General features: G+C 39.7%; 2 protein-coding genes across 4 annotated transcripts; one reads left to right on the forward strand and one right to left on the reverse strand.

The window, feature by feature from the left end:
* The first annotated feature begins 781 nt into the window (after positions 1-781).
* Positions 782-2,449, forward strand: LOC126788238 (transcription factor bHLH106-like). The gene is made up of 2 exons (XM_050514210.1): positions 782-1,199; positions 1,954-2,449. Exons 1-2 carry the CDS (start codon positions 846-848, stop codon positions 2,386-2,388), a joined length of 789 nt encoding a protein of 262 aa, XP_050370167.1. The 5' UTR covers positions 782-845; the 3' UTR covers positions 2,389-2,449.
* Positions 2,450-15,587: 13,138 nt separating this feature from the next.
* LOC126785697 (zinc finger CCCH domain-containing protein 55-like) lies at positions 15,588-19,968 on the reverse strand. Of its 3 annotated transcripts, none has more exons than XM_050511321.1 (9): positions 18,761-19,968; positions 18,381-18,557; positions 17,296-17,475; positions 17,119-17,210; positions 16,762-17,034; positions 16,530-16,668; positions 16,200-16,396; positions 16,050-16,101; positions 15,588-15,927 (listed from the first exon to the last, which is right to left on the reverse strand). In XM_050511321.1, the coding sequence occupies exons 1-7, from the start codon at positions 19,783-19,785 to the stop codon at positions 16,243-16,245; spliced, it is 2,040 nt and encodes a 679-aa protein (XP_050367278.1). In that variant the 5' UTR covers positions 19,786-19,968; the 3' UTR covers positions 15,588-15,927; positions 16,050-16,101; positions 16,200-16,242. The 3 variants fall into 3 exon arrangements, with proteins under 3 accessions (XP_050367278.1, XP_050367276.1, XP_050367275.1); XM_050511319.1 differs by having other exon boundaries at positions 15,588-15,922; positions 16,200-16,399; XM_050511318.1 differs by having other exon boundaries at positions 16,200-16,399.
* Between the last annotated feature and the right edge of the window lie 3,955 nt (positions 19,969-23,923).

Genomic DNA, 23,923 nt, shown 5'->3' on the forward strand with positions numbered 1-23,923 from the left:
ATATATATATATATATATATATAGAGAGAGAGAGAGAGAGAGAGAGAGAAAGAGAGAGAGAGAGAGAGAATAATTTCATAAGAGGAAGACTCCATGGCAAATAGGCATTGTTGACCTACTCTGCCATTGTTCATATTCTGTTTCATTTCCTTGATTGTTCTGTTATTACAATGTTAGTTCTGTGCAAAATCCTAGTGTATGTGAACTAATTTAATATTTCAAATTACCTAAAACCATTGTTGTCCCAGATTTCATTTCATCCTTTTCTTATCTTTTGAATATTGACTACTTGCAACTGTACAAGAATTAGCAAGTACTTGTGAACTTGTAGCACAGGTTGGCCATTACAACATACAATATTTACCTTAATATTTACAAGTATCAAGTAGTTAGTTTTCACAAAATTATATATAGTCAGCAATGAAGGTGAGAGAAGATCAACAAATGATCATAAATGAGTGTTTTCGTAATTAACCTTATCACAATTACGATTCCTACAAAAAAAAATTCGGATTCCTACATGAACGCCACTAGAGTTTATTGGCCTCGGAGAGAGAGAGAGAGAGAGAACGCATGCGATCAGTTCTTGGCATTTTACGATGCCTTCAACGTTTGTTAATACGTTAGATCATCCGGATAAAATATATACATATATAAAACCACCGAAAGCTTTCCAACACTTTTTGAAAGAAGAAAAAGCTTTCCAAACATTTTCATAATTCGTTCCACTCAAAACTGCACCAGCTCCCTTCGGTCAAAGCACGCTTGCTAGGATAAAATTTAAATAGATCAACCCGAGTCAATAAGACTCCATCATAATCGATCGACCATCCGTAGCAAGTTCGATGCAGCCAGAGAACCGAGAACTCTACCGCTTTCTTGCCCAGAATGGCTTAATCAACAGTCAGCCTTATGGATTATTTCCCGGCGGAGTAGCTAATTGTGAGTTTTCATCTTCTGCTGTTCCTATGCAGCAGAGCTTTTGCGGCTCCTCCTCTTATTACAGCAATAACAACGCCTTGAATAATAGTCTGGAGGTTTCTGGGGTTCTCAGTATTACTAGTACTGATACCACTACTACACCTAACGATAGAGCCCTAGCTGCTCTCAACAATCACAAGGAGGCTGAGAAGAGAAGGAGAGAGAGAATTAACTCCCACCTCGATAAGCTTCGATCACTTCTTCCTTGTAATTCCAAGGTACCACCTCTTTCTTTCTTTGAATTTTTTCTTTATGTGAGATTAAGTTGCACTTTGGCATATCTATGATTCGATCATCTCCTTTTCTTTTTATTTTTTTTAACACAGAAGTCAATCATCTTGTTTGCTTAATTAGTTGGGGCTATACGAGAATTAACTTGATCGCTTAGCTTATTCAGAATTTTTGTTTTGGTTTGATTTCTTTTTGGCTAATTTTTGGCTACAAGAGTTTCTGTGGTTCTGAGGTTCCTCGATTGGTCTTCTTTCTATTTGTCTTAGATCTGTCGACTGTGAACAAATCTAGTTTGCTTTGTTGACCTTTACCTACAATAGGTTTGATTGTTCAGAAATAAATAATGACACAAAGGATTACGAGTACTTCTGCTTAAATTGGATTCCTAGATTTTTTGACCATATAGCTCGTTGTTGACGTTAACAAGTTATGTTACACGTTGAATTGTTGACCATATAGCTGTGAAATTGCACGGATGATGCATCGGTTCTATTATTGTTTTGACTACATAACTGCATGCAATTAGCTAGTTTCGCCGAATTTCGCTTACAAACATTTATAGGAACGAATTCTGATCAATCGAGATCTTGGATCCCAACAGTTTTCAAGCTTTATTAAAGGGAACATTAATGAAATAAAACACAATGATCAATGGTAATTTGGGAAAGTAGGTTAACTTTTTAATTACCCTTTCCATTATTCTTATTCTTTTTGTTTGCTATTTTTTGTAATATATATCAGACAGACAAAGCCTCCCTGTTAGCAAAGGTTGTTGAACGAGTGAAGGAGCTCAAACAACAAATGTCAGAAATCACAGAACTGGAAACCTTCCCTTCTGAAACTGATGAAATCACTGTACTTTGCTCCAGTGAGGATGATTATTCGAGCAACGGACGAATTATCTTCAAAGCGTCATTGTCCTGCGAGGATCGACCAGAACTCCTACCCGATCTAATTGAAATACTAAAATCCCTCCATTTGAAGACACTTAGAGCTGAAATGGCGACTCTTGGAGGAAGAATTCGCACTGTGCTTATTGTTGCGGCGGATAAAGATCACACAATTGAATCAGTTCCTTTCTTGCAGAATGCATTCAAGTCTTTATTAGAACGATCAAATTCTAGTGAGACATCTAAGAGGCGTCGCCGTGTATTAGATCCATCGTTACTCGTCTAGCGCAGCCTAATCATGAATTATACAATTTACTAGCTGATGGCAATATTTTAATTTTCGATTTTCATTTGTCTTTCATCATATTTTATCTTAGCTTATTATTTCGTGAGTTTGTGTGGGTTTGTTTGATTAATGCAGACAAGCTGTGTGAGTGGGTATCTTTATCATAGATTCATTTTACATAAATTTGACATCAATTACTTACGACTTATATGATCAAATCAAAGACAACATTGATGATAAAGTTACCATATTGATTTACACTAATTACATAAAACAAAACATGAGGCGTTAGATAATATCGCTCCACTTTTCTTGGAGCAACATTCTAAAACCAAGGGTTTCGTAAAGCACAATGGCGGCGTTCTCTCCAACTGCTAGGACATTTCGACATCGGGTTCCCTTAGCCAACATTGCAGGTAGATAGCAACAGTACACAATGATACCCTTAGATTTTCTTTTGAGTTGGTTTTCAACAGTACACTGGGGCTCAATTTTTTGTTGTTTCTTTAGTATTCTAGATTTAGTAGAGTTAATTAACTTGCTTTTGTTTTTTTTTTTTGAGCTTTAGTTATGTCCGTTGTCTTGGACATTTCTTTTTTACACAAACTTTTTAGTTTAAATAAGTGATATGTTCCGTAACACATTTTTTTATGAAATTCTTGTTGCACACTCATACTCCATGTATGGAATGATTTTCCATAACAAAATATTAAAAAAACGTAGAAGAACTCAAGATACATAAACTGAAATGCACTTTTTATCACTCAAGGTTAGAGAAAAAGATTAGAAAGATAGACTAATCAAAGTCCATGCATTATTCTGGAAAACTAAAAGCATTATAGTTCACACAAAATAGTTATTGGGGTGAGTATATAAACCGGAGGCAAAACCTCTTCAAACAAAACAAATTGATTTTAGCCTTAACAGATATATGAATGCATCTTTTTCTTAATTCACATAATTCATATATTAGAAAACACTAATTAAGTCTCCATGTCAAAATATATACAAACATATATAGAGGATCACCAATTTCCTCCTATGCTGATTTTTACCGAAAGTGTCGAGCTCCTAACACAAAGATAAAACCAAAGGATTAATGCTATGTAATTAAATGATTGAATTTATACAAAATCAAATATGAGCAAAAAATTTGTTTCCCACATATTTTACAAGTGTTTTAAAGAAATAGCGGACCTATATAAAAAAAAACTAGTAAACAAACCTAAATAAATTTATGTTATTGATAAATAACCTAGATTATTTATTCTACACCAAGGCTATTCCAATACGACTCAGTGCATGTTTGTCACTACTAGCAAAAATAACTCTCACACTAATTTTACTCACACTGACTATCATAAATTTGTGTGAGATACTAACTCACACAATTAACCGTGTGAAATGATTATACGTGGGTCCACACACAATACACACAAAAATCAGTGTGTTATAAAAATATACACAAAAATCAGTGTGATAAGAATGCACACAATTTCAGTGTGTGTTGTGATACGAATAAACACAAAAATCAATGTGGGATAAGAATACACAGAAAATCGTTTTGGCCTAAAATTAAAACACCATAAGAAAGAGAGATTTTTTCTTTCGTTGAAGATCACCTGATGCCGATCTCAAATTCCAAATTCAACTATGATCGGCAGATCCGGATCTCAGGAATAAGGCTCCGATTACGATAGCAAACTTGCATTCGGATGTGTCCTGCAAGTAGAACGTAGCCGGTCCAACCGCCTCGATTATTTCCATGGGACCTTCCCGCTTAGGGTGTAAATCGACAGGTCGGAGTCGCACCATTTTCATCACCCAATCACCGACTGCCAAGAGTCAGGGATTGACCTTCTTATTGTAGTATCGGGCGATGCGTTGTTTTCCATTGATATTCCGTAGGTAGGCGTTATCTCGATGTTCTTCCAGCAAGTCCATGTTGAGCTGGAGGCCAGCGGTGTTTGTATCTGTATCTAACCCTCGACTCACTCGGAGGGAACCTCAATCTCGACCGGGATTACGGCCTCAGTGCCATTCTTATGGCAAACGCCTGGAACTTATCATTGTCGAACTAGGTGCCATTGTCCGTTATAAAAGCCTCTGGGACACCGAATCGGCAGTAAACACAACGCCATAAGAAGTTAATTACCTGGTCCATGGTGATTTTTGCCATTGGTTCTACGTCTATCCACTTGGAGTGGTAGTCCACCGCCACAATGACATACCTGAATTGTCCTGGGGTGACTGGCAGTTACTCAATCAAGTCAAGTCCCCAATGTGCAAAAGGGACTAGGGAGATGATAATTGAGCGTGGGACAGACGGGCGACTGGTGTAGTTGGCGTACTGGTCGCATTGTACACACTCCCCAACTATAGCGTTGGTGTCGGCCTCCATCGTGGGCCAGTAATACCTGATCCGGAAGGCTTTAAAGGATAGGTTACGTGTTCTAGCATAGTTGTCGCATACCCCACCAAGCAACTCGTTTAGCACCTGTCAGCCCAGCTACGATGCTAAACATTTGCGTTGCGGGAAAGATTGACTGCGCCGGTAAAGTTTACCATCGCGGACCATGTAGAGGGCGGCCTTATGCCGTAGGCGTTTTGCTTTGGTTTCGTCCAGCGGCAACTATTCGGTCATCAAGTAGGCAATAAGGGGATCCATCAACAATGGTGGGGGAGCTTGATCGATGGTGAAAGTCTCCGAATATGGCCAGGCGATACTGGGTTGTTCCAGGGTTTCCACATGTACACCGGGCGTCGCTACCTCCAGATCGGAGGTAGCTAGTCGGGCGAGCGCATCCGCTTTAAGATTTTTAGCTCGGGCGATCTGTTTGATTTCAAATTGGTCGAATTTCCAGAGCAGTGACCCAGCCAAATTATGGTATGAGGTAACCCGGGGGAGGTTGAATTGGTAGTTTCCTTCAACCTGGTTGACCACCAATTGGCAGTCGCTATAAATCCAGACATTGGTTGCCTCCAATTCTCGGCACAACTGGATTCCGGTGATCAGTACCTCATACTAGACTGTATTGGTGGAGGCGTCAAACTGGAACCGGAAAGCATATGGGTATTCATTCCCTTCCGGGTCAATGATGATCACATCTGCGTCGCTGCGGTTCTTGTTGACCGAAACATCGACATAGAGTTCCCACACCGGCACCGGTGCGACTACCGCATCGTCAGGATGTGTGGCGTCTTTTGCCGGGATAAACTCTACAATGAAATCGGCCGCGGCATGTCCTTGCAGCATTGTTCGAGGCCTTAATTGAATATCAAATTCTCCAAGCTTAATCACCTCGATGTTTTTGGCTTTTGGAGTACATGGCGTAATTGTTGGTTGGTCAGCACATGGATAGTATGGGCCTAAGAATATTGTCGAAGGGGTTGGGCAGTAGTTATTAGTGCTAGGGCGAGTTTCTAGATCACCAGATATCTGGTCTCGGGGCTATTCAGACCTTTACCGCTGAAATACACTAGGAGTTCTCTGGTTTCTTCCCGCCGGACGAGGGCGGAGCTGACCGCTGTTTGAGAAACCGTCAAGTATAGGAATAAACTTTACCCAGGCACCGGGGTTGATAATGTCGGGACTGACCCTAGGTATTCCTTGAGCCAAAGAAAAGCCGTCTCCTGCTCTTGGACCCAGGTGATATCTTTCTTGTGCTGAGTCCGGAGTAATTGGAAGAATGGTGAACACTTATCCGTCAGGGGGAACATGAAACGGGCGAGGGCAACTTCCCGGCTGGTGAGGCATTGGACTTCATTCTTGGTTTATGACGACTTCATGTCCATTATTGCTTGGACCTTTTTAGGGTTAGCCTCGATGCCTCTTTCACTCACCATGAAGCCCAAGAACTTGCCTCTCACTACACCCATTACACATTTAGCCGGGTTCAGCCTCATGCCGTAATGGAGGAGAATGGAGAATACTTAGTCGAGGTTGGCGATATGTCGCTCCGGCGTTTTGCTCTTCATGACCATGTCATCAACATATACTTCCATAGTCTCACCTATTTCCTTCTCGAATATTCGAGTGACTGTCCTTTGGTAGCTTGCCCCAGCGTTTTTTAAACCGAACGGCATGAGCTGATAGCAGTACAATCCCTTATCAGTCACGAAGGCGGTGTCCTCTTGGTGATCAGGGTGCATCTTGATTTTATTGTAGCCCAAGTAGGCATCTATGAAATTCAGGAGCCCAAAACCGGTAGTCGTGTCGACCAGCTGGTCTATTTGGGGAGTGGGAAACTATTAATCGGGCAGACCTGGTTCAGGTTGGTGTAGTACACACACGTTCGAAACGAGTCATTTGGCTTCTTAACCATCATCACGTTAGAGACCCACCTGGGGTAGTTGACCTCCCGGATAAACTTGATGTCCCGGAGTCACCCGACCTCAGCCTGAATCGCCTAATATATCTTGCAATGACCCGATTTTTCGGAATCAAATTATTTGAATTTTATGGATTTAATAGGTTTGTAAAATTAATAAACCGCATTTGTTTCGCTTCGCGACGTTGTTAAATCGAAAACGTAACCATCATCGGAAATCTAAATTGGAAAAACGTTAAGTTTCCACGACGCGAGAATCGAGTTTTACTCCGTCACCCGTTCTAATCGGACGTCGTACGTGAAAGTTATTAATGGCAGAAGTTCGTTTCTGATTTTAGAAGAGGGTATAAAAAGGGAATTTTGGGATTAGGGTTTCCATTTTCGGAAACCCCTCACCTGTCTCCCTCTCTCTCTCTCTCTCTCTCTCTCTCTCTCTCTCTCTCTCTCTCTCTCTCTCTCTCTCTCTCTCTCTCTCTCTCTCTCTCTCTCTCTCTCCCCGACCTGTCTCCCTCCCTCAGAAAATTCATCGCCGGCAATCTGGCAGCTCCGGCCTCCGTGGCTCTCACCACCGGCCTCAAGAGCTTCGCACGGTCCTCCGCATCAAACTCCAAGCTCGACGCATTTCTTCCTCGCCGCAGTAAGCCCTCGCGCGACAACCCTAGGGTTGCGCGACTCCCTCCGCCGTCCTAGCTTCATCGCCGACGAGAGAAGAGGACGGAGACCGGGTCGCCATCACCGATCCTTGTCGCCGAAGCCAGGTCTAGGAGATTGGAAGTCAGAATTACGCCACTCCACATCCTTCAAGAAATCGACCACGATCGACGATCCAAACCAAGGACTAAATATCGACGAGAACGGAAATATCGAGGGTCTAAAAATTGGAAATATCGACGGAAATATCGGGGAAATATCGATTTAAAAAAATAATTGAGTAAATTGATGGAAATTTAAATAAAAACATGAAAATTTTGAATGAAATTTTGAGAGATGTTTATTTGATCAATTATCTACTATATTTCATAAGAAATTATTATATAACTATTAGTCTATAATGAGTTATAGTAATTTAAGTTAAAACAATCGTTGAGAATTATTAAAAAAAAATTTTAATGGCTGGGAACCCAAAGGGAGGCTAGGCCATCATGCTTTATATATATATGATACATTAAATATGAAATTACATAAGTGATTTAGAACCACATAGAGGATATATGAGGTACAAATTAGAACTTAATAATATTAATATACTTACCAACAAGGAAGAAAAGAGAATATCAACAAAGCTTCACTCACTAATATATTTGGAATTTGATGTTAATATATTTAGAACTTGAAATAGAATAGAGTTGAGTAGTGATGCAAGTGTGCAACCAAGGACTAACATCCTAATGTATGTCTAGTGTTATAAAGTTTTAATTTGAAAAGTAGTTAAAAATTGAATTGTAGGTAAATAATGTGATGAAGTTAGTTGGGATTGGACATATAACCAATTTTCTTTGTTTATCAAATTTATTACACATACAATATATATTATAAAGTGTCAAAATATAACACAAATTGACTTAGTAGAGTTGGCTAAGTGATTCATTTTCTATTGAGGTGAACATGGTTCGATTCCCCTCAACAACAAGTAATGTTTTATTTGAATTTTATTTGAAACATAGAATGAAATATATATTAAAAATAGTCATATAGAACAATAACTATGCTTGGTAGAGTTGGCTACACATCTTTAGTTGTAAATGAATGACCACGGTTCGATTCCCCTTAAACTCAAATTGATTATATGGCGGATATATCTAAAATATCGATAATATCGCGATATATCGTGGAAATTTCTAAAATATCGACCAAAATTACCATGGTATATGAAGAACACGTGGCAGAAGGAGTGATTATATCGCGGATATATCTAAAATATCGATAATATCGCGATATATCGTGGAAATTTCCAAAATATCGACCGAAATTACAATGGTATGTGAAGGATATATCCTTACCTCGAAAAATCGAAATTATCGCCGAAATATCGACGATAATTTCGATTTTTTAGTCCTTGATCCAAACCTCTCCGACGACATTCCGGTGGCTCCAACGTCCAATCTAGGTATGATTTGTTGTAATTGATGGTTGAGATTGATTGTGGATGGATTTTGGGTCGATTTGGTGGAGGATCGGAGGAGAAGGAGGTGGAGAGAATACCGCCGCCTTAGGCGGCGCGTGAAGGAGCGTGAGGAGGGTGGGAGGCGGCCTTGGGCCGTGGAGGGGAAGAGGGGAAGGAAAGGAGGGGTTTTGGGCGGGAGTGGGCAAGCCACAGGCGGCGGTTCGAGCGGCGCGTGACCTCCACGCGCTGCCACTATGGGGAAGCTTGTGAGCGGCACGCGCGGTCGCCGGAGGTGGGGCGTGAACCCCACGCGCCGCTACGTGCGGACGGCACGTGAACAGTAAATTTCAAAAAATATTTTTTTGTAAAAAGTGATTTATGTACAGTGAATGTAAAAAAAGTAATTTACGTACGATAAATGTAAAATTATTTTACGTACGGTGAATGTAAAATTATTTTACGTACGGTGAATGTAAAATTATTTTACGTACAGTAATTGTAAAATAATTTATGAAGGGTAAATCGGTAATTATTATTTACTGAGACAGTACTTACGATGAAATAGTACATGGATGTACATGAATATGTAAATAGTATGTACTCGTACAGGAATACGTAAATTGTATGTACTCGTACAGGAATACGTAAACAGTATATATTTGTACAGTAATACGTGAATAGTATATACGTGAACAATAATTTCGTACAAACCGAAAATTGTTGAACAGTAAAACATTAATACTGTTTCGGCATTTGAGGTTTTACGCAATGTTTCTAATCACATCTTATGCAATCTAGGTGATCAACACAACAAGTAAAGGATTCGCTTGCGGAATTGTGGAAATTACGCTTAGGATCATAAGGTGAGTAAAATCTCACAGTGACGAATCTACCCTTAGCAGAAATTCATAATTTCGCATAATTAAAAGGATTGAACTATGATATGTATATGATATAATTGGTAAAATCGATACATATATATGGGTTGCTATATTATATACTATCATATGTCCGCGTGCAAATAAGTTCTTTTATAGCATTGACATTTAGTTATTTGAGCATGTCATTTGGTTTTGTACAATAACATGTGATGATTGTTTTGTATGTGGTTTTAACTTGAGTTGTGTTAAAACATTTTTGTTGTCTTCGGACGTGTGGGCATGTCAGAACCTAGCCTTGGTCGGGCGACAGTTACGATACAGTTAGAGCTCTAGTCTGTCTGCCGGTGTACTGCATGAGGGGTAACGGATGAGTACCTGGGTCTCATGAGTACCCGTATTATAAATGTAATTGGGTAAACAGATGTGTTGCCTGATTTCTCATGAATACTTATATTTTCAAATATTATTGGACAACCAGATAGGTCGTCTTTTGACTCATGAGTACATTTATAACTGGATGTTTAAATATTCATTCTCTTATTTCTATGCATGTTATCTTGTTGTTTTACTCATACGAGCTACAAAGCTTACCGGGTTTGTGTTTTGCAATCCTGGTGCACCTATTCGATGGTGTAGGGGATAGTTCTGCATGTGTGGATTAGCGGAATCGACGGACAACTCTAAAGACTTTGAAGTTGTCTTATTTTATCTTGTGGTGAGAATTGAGAGGATTTTTACATTTCCATTTGATATAATGCTTGAATTATAAATTTGTTTGTAATAATCAATTCGACTGAGTTGTACCATGAACTCAGTAATGATCTACTATTATGATAAGATGATTTCAATATACTTGAGATTGTTTTAGAGTTTTCATGGCTTCGAATTCAAATTTTTATCATTCGAAATTCGGGGTTGTGACATTTGTCTTGGTCAAATGTCCAGCACTTCTGAAGCACTGGCCTGGACCCCGGTAAGATGTTTAGCTTGTGGCAAATGAAGTCGGTGGACATTCCGGGCATATCCGCATATGACCAGGCGAAGACGTGCTGAGATATATCACCAGCTGGTTCTTGAGACTTGGCCCTAAACTTGTTCCGATACGGATCTTCCAGTCCGGATGTGTGTCTGACAGGCTTCTCCAATCGGTCTCTTCTACGGCTGCCAGACATGCCCGCAGGGGATGCTTGGCGACTTTCTTCCTTTGCACTTTGGAGAGCTGGTGCACCGTTTGGGCATCTTCCCGAGGATCATCAATGACCTCTGCCGGAGCCACTGGTAGCATCTCATACGGTCTTCGTCCCGCCGAGATGGTTTTGAAGTGTGTCGATCTCATCTCCTCTTATTGTCAAGATTCTGCCTAGTGTCAGCACCTTCAGCATAAGCATGTGGCCGACAATTATACGCTGCAAACCCCATAGCACATCCCGACCTAGGATGGCGTTATAGGAGGACGGACAGTCCACTATGAGGAACCGGGTAGTGATTCTTGTTTGCTTCGTTTCCGAACCGGTCAGAGACAAGGGGCTGCACAATCTCTCCGGAAAAGCTGACCAACGGGTCATGATTGCTATAGAGTTTGGCCCGGTCTCGCTTGACCTTGCAATAACAGTCGGCGAACATAATATTTACCATCGCCTCAGTGTCCACCAGTACCCTCTGGCACGAGTAATGGTCGACCTGCACAGCAAAGGGTCAATCTGGGAGGTTCGAACGGGCGCTTCCCCCATTGAGAATTAGATCGTGTCCCAGGTAGCCGGTGCGGCTTTGACCCTTGGCTTAGCTCGTAGAGCTCCAAAGTCTATTGTTGTTTTGTCGATTTGTGGGGCGGGGCCCAGATCGCCGCGCTACGCAAGGTTGCTATTTCTCCATGGATTTGTAAGGCGTTGGCGTCTGTCACTGAGGACTTATACCGATCCAGCCTACATGTCCTAACCAGCTCCTCGATGGCGTAATTTGTCCATGTCGTGCCCCGAGTCGTCATGGTAGGCACAATATTTTCCCGTGTGCCTTATCGGCCTCTTGTCATACCGGCACTTGGGGGGCCTTGGCAGGAGGTTCTTATAGGTTTGTGAATACCTCGTTTTCGGGAGCCCCTTGTTGCCTATATCTTGGCACGTCACAACCCCGGGCGGGATACAGGTCAGTTCGACCTCGTCTCCCCTAGCGGTCTAGCGCCTATCGCTTCTACCCCTATCACGGGTGTCCTACCTACTGGTGCCGTGGGGTTGATCTAGCATGTCCCACAGGGACCGTCATCCGCCATCTCGGGCGTTGGTCTGCGTGGATATGTCTGCTCCATTGTGGTTGTCGTAAGAGCGGTACTCGGCTTCCGCCTACCCGTTGCCATTTCTGTCAACTTTTCTTAAGTCTTGGGAGGATACTCATTAAAATTGTGGAGGAAATCTCCAGGCCTAAGCGCTTGCCGAAATGCCACCACGGCAATAACATAATCTAAGTCGTGGCACCGCGCCGTGGCGGTCTGCCACCGGGATATAAAATCTAGGAGTTCTCATCGTTCCTCTGCTTTATCTGAAACATGGAGCTAGTGTTGTGATGGGCATTGGTCTGCAAGATGAAACGGTAGAGGAATTTTCTCATAAGTTCCTCGAAGCTATGCACCGAGATTGAGGGTAGGCTAAGGAACCAACCCAAGGAGCTAAGGTTTATCCTTGAAGGGCGTCGCTCCGCTTACACCAGCTGGGTGAATGGGCCGTCTCGGCCGCCATATCCCTCGTGCAACGGGAGCGGCGTGCCCTTTGCCTCAATCCCGTCGACCTTAGAGGATAGTTGCTCTAAGGTATCACTCATGTGCAGCAGCAGCAGCTGAGTCTGGAGATCCTGCGTGGGGGGCCTACTTGGACCCCCGGGCCATCCTGGTCCATGTCTTGATTTCGAGTTTCCAAGTCTACATATTGCGGCTCCAAAGGGGGCCTTCTAACGGCGCATTGATTAGAGGCTCGGTAACTAGCACCGTCTTGGACTGTGGCCCCAGACGCTGTGGGGCTTCCGGCGTCTCTGTCGCGCTCAACTTGTGTGTCTGAGGTGCGGAATCGCTGTCGCGCTGATTCTAAAGCTTTGTCTGCATTTATGCAGCCCTCAACGGCGGTCCAAAGGAGGTGTTGCTCTTTCTCCAGTGTTGTCGAGCTTGATAGGGCCACGCGCGTGGCTTGGCGTTCCAACTCCATCTCAGCATAGAGTCTCTTGTAGTCTTGGAGAAGCAATTCCAGCGCGGCCTGAGGATCCGTGATAGAGCGTTAATTAAAACGTTTATAATAAACCATGTAAAACATCATCGTTAGTATAGAATAAGCAGGGATCGTTCTTTTCGGGGAATTGAAGGGAACTCTAAACTTTTAGTGTTAACAAATAATGGGGGGTTTGAGATTGATTATTAACTACTAAAATAAAACCTAAATTACTATTTACATGATCGACTTCTCTTTAACAAACTTAAACAAAATTTACCATTACACCACATAATTACAAGTTCAAACCTATCATGCATTCTAATTTGACAAATTACATACTTTTTAGACACCAATACAATTAGAGCCTTAGGGAATCATCTAATCATGCAAGATGTCAAATTAACATTTAGATTGACTTAGGGCCTAATCTAAATTTGCATGCAATCGAATTCAATAACACTTGAGTAAAAATCAAATAAAATTACATTTAAGTACCAAATTTTTGTTGGAGACATGTTTCATGTATGGCGTCACCCACCATGGTTTCACATGTAAATATCCAGAATTTTTACCACTTTTAATCAACACAAACCGAACCTACTTATGGCATGATTCGATTTGTGTCAATATGGTCGATGAATCTAGCACTCAAACACAATCTTAGAGACTGCATCCAAGCACTAAATTCATATGGACATATCTGAAAATTAAGTATGAGAAAAATGATTAGAAGTCAACAATAGAAATACAAACTCATTAATTATAGGAAACCATCAATTCGGCAAAGATCCAAAAATCCAATAAAACAATCTGAAAATTTCGATTCTTAATACAAAACAATAATCTCACACAAACATCATACTACAATCTTTATAGACAAAGTATTGTAAAAAATAAAAAAAAAGAACAAACCCGTGGAGATGAGTTGCAATAATCACACGTTGTAGGAACCTTGGAGGTGTGTCTTCAATGGTGATTTCGGTGGAGATGAAATTTGTATATGAGGGAGAATGGCTTGCTGTTTTGATTAATGATGTTTGAGGTAGTATTTTGGTAGAGATTTGGCTCTTGAATGCAAATGAGAAGTGATGATTACTTTTGTGAATGATGTGCTATTTATATAAGAGTTTTGGCTCTTTGAATATTATAGCTTGGACTTTTTCTCCTGAAATTATTTCACTTATTTTTGTCATTGGTGGGTACAATTTCCTTTGATAAATTCCTTCTTTTTCTTCTTTTTTGGTGTCTCCTTCTTTCTCTTTTGCATTATCTATTTTTATTCTCTTCCTTTTTCTTTCTCCTCAAATTCTTTCACTTATTTTTGTCATTGGTATGTGCAATCTCTTTTGATAAATTCATTTTTTTCTCTTTTGTAGGTGTCTCATTTTTTCTCTTTTGCATTTTCTCTTTTTATTCTATTCCTTTTTCTTTCTCTCTTTTTCTTTCACTTATTTTTGTCATTGGTGGGTGCAATCTCCTGTGATAAATTCATTATTTTTCTCCTTTGTAGGTGTTTCATTCTTTCTTTATTTTCCTTCTTTACTTGACTTTTCCTCTATTTTTTTTCTTCATTGTACAATCTGAAAATAATAAAAAATAAGATAATTCATTTAAAAATATCAAGTAAGTTACAAGAATAGAAAAGTAAGATTAGGAAAGTTACGGAATAAAATTTTAAGTTTAAGTAAGATTTTCCCAAATGGTACGTTTTCTAGTAAAAAAAAGAATTTCTAATGCAAGGACTCTCAAGATATCGCAAATACGACCAAAACGTAGAAAGATGAAGACTCTTAATCCAACTAGATTTCCTAGTCCTACAAAGATTCCTACTGAAGCTAAGACTCTAGACCAATTATGCGTTTTTAACTCATGTAAGCACAAAAATGTATCCAATACCGCCCAAGACTCTTACTACGACTCAATGACTTAATTGTACAACAATAAGGGCTAAGCAAAGTACAAATTGAGGTTAAAACATGTTAAGAACGTCGCACAAAGTGCTCCTATCAATCCGTGAAGGGTACTTGGGACGACTCCCGAACCATGCTCTGGGAGTCGAGGAATACCCGCCCCCCTCCCGGCCCCGCGTTGCGGGTCAGGGAATAACCTTAGCGAAGCGTTGTGTCCGAGGGTCACCATTGTGTGAAGCTGAAAAAAGTTGCTAACGAGGACCATCCTTCTAGTGCCAAATGTTACGGGACCTAAATTCGGGGGATCGAGATTCTCGTAGCTTTGTATTCCGTTGTGTCAGTTCTGTGGTCAAGGGATCAGCGGTGCGCCAGTCTTAAACCCTCCGAAACTTAAATTGATAACCGGTGCGGAATAAATTCGTGAATTAAGGACTTAAGAATATTTTACCTCTTTTAAGTGGTTTCGGCAGCCTATTTATAGGTGCACTGAGGAACGTGCATGACCATTCCCTCGATGTGGGAATGTGCGTCAGTACATTGTATCTATCTCTGAAGACGAGCCACCATGGGTGGCATTAATGGTGATACCTAAGCAAGCAGAGGGGTTGCCAAACCGACATGTCTGCCTAATGAGTCTTCCAGGTCTCCGATCACCGGTCCGGTGACCCGAACAAGTGGAGATTTAGCCAGAGATCAACCCCATTCAGGGGATGGCGTTAACAAACACTACCCCGAAATACCCATAAGGGTTTAGAATGAAAAAATTATGCGAGAAGAGCAAACCAAACAATGTGGTAGAGGACGAGAAGTGTTTTATATAGTAGATAATTGTCATAAAAAAGATACAAAACTAGCTAATATTATACTTGTTCTGCTCTAGCTTGTGTGGTCGGAGCACATACCTACAGAGATTGGTACAAGAGAGAGAGAAACCCTACTTTCTCACTAGTCCCATTATGTATCAAAATATCTATTTTGCTTGCTGTTAGCAGTATGTTGTATTCATGACACTGGAGAACTCGTCGTCATCGAGATCTTCTCTATGGATCTACTCTTTGATGTAGGTATTGTTCAGCTATACATCTAGAGGTTGTCTTCCTTTTATGTGCTTCTCCTACTTTTCTGCATGAAGAGTAAGAAGGAAATCATAAGCCAACTTCAAAACAATAATAATTATTTGATTGCACGCACAACCACTACTAAATTATCAAAGGATTTGAGACGGCAAAAATAATCTATCTTACCCTAAGTCAATCCCTACTGCCATGCTCACCATTATTAGCTACACTTCAAAAGCTTCATGCAGGCAACCAAAAGAAAAGAAAACCCAAGTCAGAATTAATCTCCATCTAAATAAATTATATTTTTCATAAAACTAGAGGGGGAATTCTCACAATGGAAAGCAACGGCGGCAGCCCCTTGGCATTAGGAGGTGCACTACTGAGAAGCTGCGCAAGTAGCAGAATTGACAGATGTTGATGAGTTGTTTTCAGAAACTATGATAGTCTCATTCGGATCTTCAGCTGCAGTATGATCTCCACCTGAATTCTTAGGAGAAGCAAAAAGGCTATCGGGAAGGACCTGCTCCACACTGCTTTCAAGACAATCGCCACAGAAACAATACATAAACAATGTTAGAAAATGCACAAAGGATCTGAACTTGAATAAAAGTTCAACTACAAAATAATCATCTGCAAAACCTAAAATTAAATAAATAATCATACCATTCGTGAAGATCATGAGCTTCAACATCTGCACCTTGCTCCTTGGCTTCATCGTTGGCATTGTTAACTTCCTTCTGGAGTTGCTGCTCAGAAATAACGGTAGACATAGAAAATGCGGCAGTCGGCATATCACCAAGCCCTGCGACGATAACATAAATATTCAGCACAACAAATTTCATTTGATAATCTAATAATATACATATTATTCAACCGTTATTGTCAATTTATATACCTTCTGCAACTTCCTGTTTGATGCCATCAAATGGAATGACGTTCTGATTGACCTGGGCATGAGACTGAGGGCTCAAGGGAACAGATGCACCCATAGATAGACTGCGGAAGTGATGGGGTACATATTGCTGGGGTAAGCGGTTATTCTTGAAATCAGGCAGCTGCAGATTCATTAGTCTTCTCCCTTGGAGTTCAATGGCTTGCTGCAATTCAGCTTGCTCCTCCAATTTTCTCCTCAGTAACATCTCCTGTGTATCATACATCATTCTTCCTCCTACATAAGGCAATTCAAACAGTTAGTCATCCTTTTTTTCTCGGTGCGATTCTCAAAAAAAGGATCTGTTCTAGTTCTACTAACCAAGTTGAAGCTCATATGGATCTCTAGAATCAAGACCAGCAGGGCTCAAACATGGTGAAAAGTCTCCCCTCTCTTGATACTGTTGTTGCCTCCTGCAGACATTCAGCAAAGAAGGCATTAAATGTGAATAAAGGTAAAGCACATATGAAGATAAAAGGGAAGTTACGATGAACATACTTATCCAGGACTTTTCCCTTCTCCTTATAAGGCTTGACAAGAACACGTGACTCGCATATAAAATGTGGATTCCCTTTGGACAATATGAGCCTGACAGTTTCTGGGTAAACAAATGTAACAAACCCAAACATTCTTTTTTGCTGGTATGGAATTCGTACATCTTGAACTGGACCATACTTGCTTTGACAGTACAAAACAGAAACAAATTTAATATAATTCCTAAACTCTGAATCTTAAATACATTATAGTAAGAATACAACGAAAATCTCTTCTCTTGTGAAACTAAACAATTTCATCGCTTTGTAATAATAACAAAGCAAAATAAGAAACAGTGACTGTGAAGGTCATGCGGCTAATGCCAAGCCATTATGCCTCCTATTGTCTTGATGGAAAAAAGTTCAAATGAAATACAAAGCAACAATACCTGGCTAAGTCATCTGATAGATACAGAAAATGACATGCCTTTGGTCTAGCAATGACAGGAGAAGTATTTCTAGTTCAAGCAAACAACAATGCATCTGCTCTGGTATCCCTTTCTCTTATCCTCCCACAATGGGCAAATTTAAAGTTCAAAATTGTTTGATAATCCTACTTCTTAATCAGGACTACCTTGTTATGGACTATACTTAATAGATAATGTGGTAGTCAGATGACGCTGTCATGCAAAAAAAAATCTGAGCTTTATTTCTAGACATTTAGATTGTTGCTGTGACCAGAAATATGATCATTTAACTTTGATCAAAGTTAGAGAAATGATCAAGCCATTTTTATAAGTTGGAAATGGCTTTGGGAAAATAGGAACTCAAACATTGTGCCAAAATGGCTACCAAAGAAGGGTGTGGCAGGAGGTAAAAAGTGTAACATGAACACCACGACATAATAATATCTTTGCATACTCAAACTGATGATGATACACCAAGACATTGCAAGATTCTTATAACAGATATTCGAAGAAGTTAAGATGCAAAACTTAATGACGAGGACAACTGAAAGTGATCAAAAGCCTAAAATTTATTCATGTGCTAGTTAGTTAACCTTTGAAACATTTAGTTAGATATATAAATTGGATAAATGTATAAAACTACCTGAAGTATTCTGAAACATCTTCATCTCTAAACGTGCTCTCAGCTGGAAATGTCAAGTAGATCTGCCTGGATGCAGAAGTGGCCTTCTCAACAGAAGCCATTGCCAAAAGGTCATTCCTCTCAGCTCGGCACCGCCCATACTTGTAAAAGTCTTCCCCCATCATGATTGCCGCAGCTCTACCATGCAACAGAATGCACCCCAAAAATAACAAGTTAAACCAAACATAAAATGCCTCAATAACCAAACACCGTCAGAATCAATAACCTTCACACGTATTCAGCAAAATGGGCTGTCTCAAACATACCAACAGACACTAAGTAGTACAAGCAAAGTAAGCCGCCCCAAGAAAACAAAAAAGGGGACACTTCTCGTGTTATACCTTTGGGGATCGTTCTGCTGTTGCAAGAGGAAATTCATATACTTGCTGTAAGGAGACGACGGCCCTCCAGCCATAAACTGAGAAGCAGCAGCAGCCAATCTCTGCTGCTGGGAAGCAGCCTTCAACCTCAGCATCTCCTCATGCTGTAGCTGCTCGAACCCATCAAACTTACTCGGGGAACCCACAATGCCACCACTACCAACATCAACCGCCTCACCGAAACCGCCATGCACAAACTTGCAATTGCTCCCATTCTTGCAAAACCCTCTAGCAAAGTAAAGGCAGGGCTTGAACCCACCTCCCAATGCGGCATCCTCAGTCCCGAAACAGGCGTCACTGGCCGAAAAGCTCCTCCTGTGAAGAGGGGAGTCCCCATTGTTGAGAGAATGAGCCCATTCAGGGACCCCATGACCCAATTCAAGCCGGGGATCAATGAAATCATCCGGCCTGGAAGACGAGGAGGACTCATTGAGGAAAGACAAGTAGTCATTGAGTTGGTGCTCGTCAATGAGGTCTGTAGTCCCAGACCAAACATCACCGTCCTTGGCGGAGTGTTTGGAATGCAAGGGAAGTGAAACCGACCCGGGTCCGGCGCCGGCGCGGATGTTGTCATAAGACAGAAGAGGACTGGACTTGGGGCTGATAGAGTTGTTGGAAAAAGCAGGAAGAGGCCAAGAATTGGAGGAAGGAGAAGATGGGTTTTTCCCAAAGTCAAAAGCACCGTTTGGGATTCTAGGAGAGGACTGAGAGAATGGGTTGCTGCTAGGTCTGGCTATTGGGTTCAGAGGAGAAGGAGAAGAGGGAGTAGAAGATGAAGTTGAAGAAGAACAAAGTCCCAACTGGATTTTAGCCCTGACAATCAAAGAGTGCAAGAGGGTATCAGGGCCATAAGCCAAGCGCATCAAATCGTTCTCCCCGAGATCTTGTATAAGAAGAAAACCCATGATTTTAATGGCATTTTCAGGCTCCAAAGCCTTGATCTTACCGAACAGTAGGTTGGTCACTTCATACTGTAAAGAACCCATTTTTGACAACAAGGGTTTTGCCTCCCTCTCTCTCTCTCTCTCTGAAACAGAGAGGAAGCCAAGTGAAGTAAGTGGAAGAACACGAGTCGAGAGTGAAGGGAGAGAGAGAGAGAGAGTTAGTAGTGAGCAGGGTTTGAAAGAGAGTAGCAGCCTAGCAGGTCTTTTTGTTCGAGTAGAGTTGGAAAGTCCCTCTCTTTCTCTCTCTAATCTAATCTTTATATTTGAGGGAGACGGGGGAGAGACGAGACTACTAGGAGAGAGAGAGAGAGAGAGTGGTAGATTCCAGATCTACTTCAAGGTTAATTGTCAACACCACCCCTGCCCTTGTCATTGTTTGTTCGTGTTCTCTAGTCTAGTGTGTAGCCCATTATCATTATATAAAACTTATACAATTACACACTAATCTTGCTTATATAATCATATATAAGATTATGCTAAAAAATAAAAAACATATAGATAGATTACATAATCCTAACCCTTATATAAACCCTACTCCCAAAACTGTCCCAAGCACGAACCCATCTTCTTATTCTTTTTTATTTTTTGAAAGAAATTTATTGCTTTTCTAGGCTAAAAATACATTAAAAGTGTTGAACAAGGCAAAAGAATTTCAAATTTTGAATATTAAAAATTGGGTCAAAAACATTTGGGTACAAAACAGTGCAAATTGATAAGTTCAAGAGTCCAACACCCATTTTTAAGGGGGAATATAATACTCTTGTAGTTTTTTGGGTAAATGAATTGATTAGTAGCTTAGTGGCTACATTTCCATTCAAAATTATTGCAATTAATGCTTTAGTGTATTGCTCACTCATCTTTTTTTTTACTGTATGTTACTATAATTTACCATTTTATGTGGGATTAAGATGAAAAGGACTGCAGTGCCAAAGCAAAGTGAGACTGAGAGTAAATTCTGCAACAAGAGTTAAACTGGTCAAGTAGCTAGTTACAAATGTTGGACCCCTTGAAATGGACTGCTTATTCCACAAAATCATCTATTTTGTCCTTTGATTCCTTATTAATCATATTTAACTTTTATTGTCCGCTTAATAATTATTCTATTCTATTTACAGTTTTCCCTTACCTCATTAACTGCTGAGAAGTATGGGATTTTGTTTTCTAAAACAAATTTTGGTTTGGCATGTTTATCCTTTTGTTTCCCTAGTTTCTGCATTCTTGGGCACCCTAGTTGGATAGTTCCGCTTTCCTACTCTTGGCGACCCGCCAGCCTTGCTAGGCAACAACCACGACATCATCATGGTGCAACACCTCACGTTAATTTCACTTGTAGTTTAGCCAAAATAAATTAAACAAATATAAAATAAAAATACAAAATGAGAGAAAGTATAGTGATGCTAAATCACAGATGTTTAAAAACCTCATAGCCGCATAACTCATAACATCTAATAGCAATCCACTCACGCTTCACCAACAAAAAATTAGTAATTAACTAAAAAAAGATAATAATGATGGTAGTATTCATAGGGATTGGTAAAAAAAATCAATTGTACCCAAGAGTTTTGTACCCATATGATTCTCGACGGTTGATACGAGGAAACTTGAAAGTAGAAGTAATTCGTGTAAAACATAAAAGGGGCTAAAGTGGTCAAGAAGAAGATTGGAGTGTATCGAATTATGACTTTTTGAAGCCGAAGTTATATTCATGTGATGAAAGAAAAGTTGTGAATCTACAAGAATTAATTTTAATTTATTCCTTTAAATTTTAGACGTAAAATTAATTTATTCCTTAAATTTTTATTTATTTTAATTGGTTTTATTCATATGTTTTTAAAAGACATTAGAGAATGATAAAAGAGTACGGTTATTGTCACCCTACCATATACTTTGTTCACCTTACTATGTCCAATATCCCCATATTATCCTCCTTAAAAGATTATAATAATTAAAAAAATAATGTAAAATAATTAATATTAAACTTTTAAATGAGGAACCCTAATCAATTGCTGAACAGAGAACTGGGCAATAATTCATTCGACTATTCTTTCTTGAACCCCTCTAATTCTTCATTCACTCATGAGTGAAACAGTTATCTCCAAAAAAAAAATTTACTTCATGAAGAGAGTTAAGAAATTAATTTGGTAGTAATTTATATGGCTTTTCAACTAGACGCAACAGAGGAAATTGATCATATAGAAAAATAAGCTTTTATTCATACCTCCAAACACGGTATTTAGACATTCTTACTCAGTAGACCTTCATTTTGTTTTTATAAATACATAAAATACTATTTAGACCTCTAAAGTTTTCCAAAAATGCATATTATCTAATTTGATATATCAAATCATACTACTATCTGTTAATTTCTTTCATACTCTATTTTAAATTCATTTATTATATACAACTCTAAAAATGCATAATAATCACACAAACTATCTTCTCAAAGTAATTCGATCACTTTTCCACTCATTTTCTAAATTCATAATAAATTGGTAAACTATATTTTTCATTCATTGATAGTAACATCAACGTATATGAAATATTTTAACCTCTAATTAATGAGTTTTGTTCATCACGTACATGAAATATTCTAACCTCTAATGAACGAGTTTTATTTTTTTTGGCTCAAATCGAAGTTATGAGAAATTCTATATATTTTATACATTAAATCGTCCATATTCAATTTGACGTTTATCAACTACATTAAGTTTTTGACTAATGATGTTTATCAGTCAAAAATGAAGGTAATCAATTAAATCATTTAATGCAATTTAATATCCCATTTTGGATTGTCTAGCAATAAATATAAAAGTGAAGCAAGATGAAATGACTGTATCTTTATTGAATGATATGGGGGCCTATATATAGGCATTACAAAACTACAATCTCGTTGGATTCAGAGTCTTAATCTATTACAAAGATGTTAATCTATCTCATAACAGGAAACCTATTAAGCTAAGACACACATAAGGTTAGAAAAAAAATAATTCTCCCGAAATACTCCCCCTTGTGTCACATGACTAGGTTGCTTGGCGCACAACGTTGCCTCGGTAAAAACCTTGTCAATAAAAAAAAAATCATCTTGGGTAAAACAAAAGCTTGATCGAAGGGAAAAAGAGCATAACGCACCAACTTAAAGATCTTAACATGTGATGTAGACTCCCCCTGAAGTCTACCAAACTCTAAATTTCCAAAATACGACGCATGCCAATGTTCTTCACATGTTTCACAAAAGTAGATTTAGGCAAAGACTTGGTGAACAAATCCGCAACATTGGATTCTGAACTCACTTGATTTGTCTGAACATTCAAAAACTTCTGTTGTTGAACATTGTAGAAGAACTTGGGCGAAATATGCTTAGTGTTGTCTCCCTTGATGAAACCTAACTTTGTCTACTCTATACAAGTAGCATTATCTTCATAGGTTGATCAGTTATAGAGACTAATCCACAATAATCACGAATGTGATGAACGAGTGATCGTAGCCAAACACATTCTTTAACTGCTTCATGGAGAGCAATGATCTCCGCGTGATTTAAAGAAGTAGCAACAAGAGTTTGCTTCATCGATCTCCAAGATATCGACGTATTTCCAATGGTAAACACATAACCAATTTGAGAACGAACCTTATGAGGGTCACAAATGTACCCTTCGTCGGCATAACCAACTAACAAGTTGTTTGGAGTCTTTTCATTGGGAAAAGGAGCTGCACGGGACCGGTTGCTGCTCTCGGCACCGTGGTCTGCCGCCACGCCGTGGTGTTTTCTCTGTTGTATGGATAGAACAATCACATGTCAATTGAACATTTCAAGTATCGAAATAAATGCTTGATTCCATTCCAATGACGTAGCGCATGCGCGGAGCTAAATCTAGCTAATAAATTCACTGCGAAAGATATATCTGGTCTAGTGCATTGAACAAGATAAAATAGTGTCCCAATTGCACTAAGGTATGGAACTTCAGGACCAAGAACTTCTTCATCATCCTCTATAGGACATAATGGATCATTCTTGATATCTAGACTTCGGACGACCATGGTAGTAGACAATGGACTGCATAGATCCATATTGAAACGTTGAAGCATCTTCTGCGTGTAATTCGACAGGTGGACTAAGATACCGTCGGACCTATGCACAAGCTCAAGGCCGAGACAAAATTTCATCCTCCCTAGGTCCTTTATC

Source organism: Argentina anserina, chromosome 3, assembly GCF_933775445.1.
Source record: "Argentina anserina chromosome 3, drPotAnse1.1, whole genome shotgun sequence".
NCBI lineage: Eukaryota > Viridiplantae > Streptophyta > Magnoliopsida > Rosales > Rosaceae > Argentina > Argentina anserina.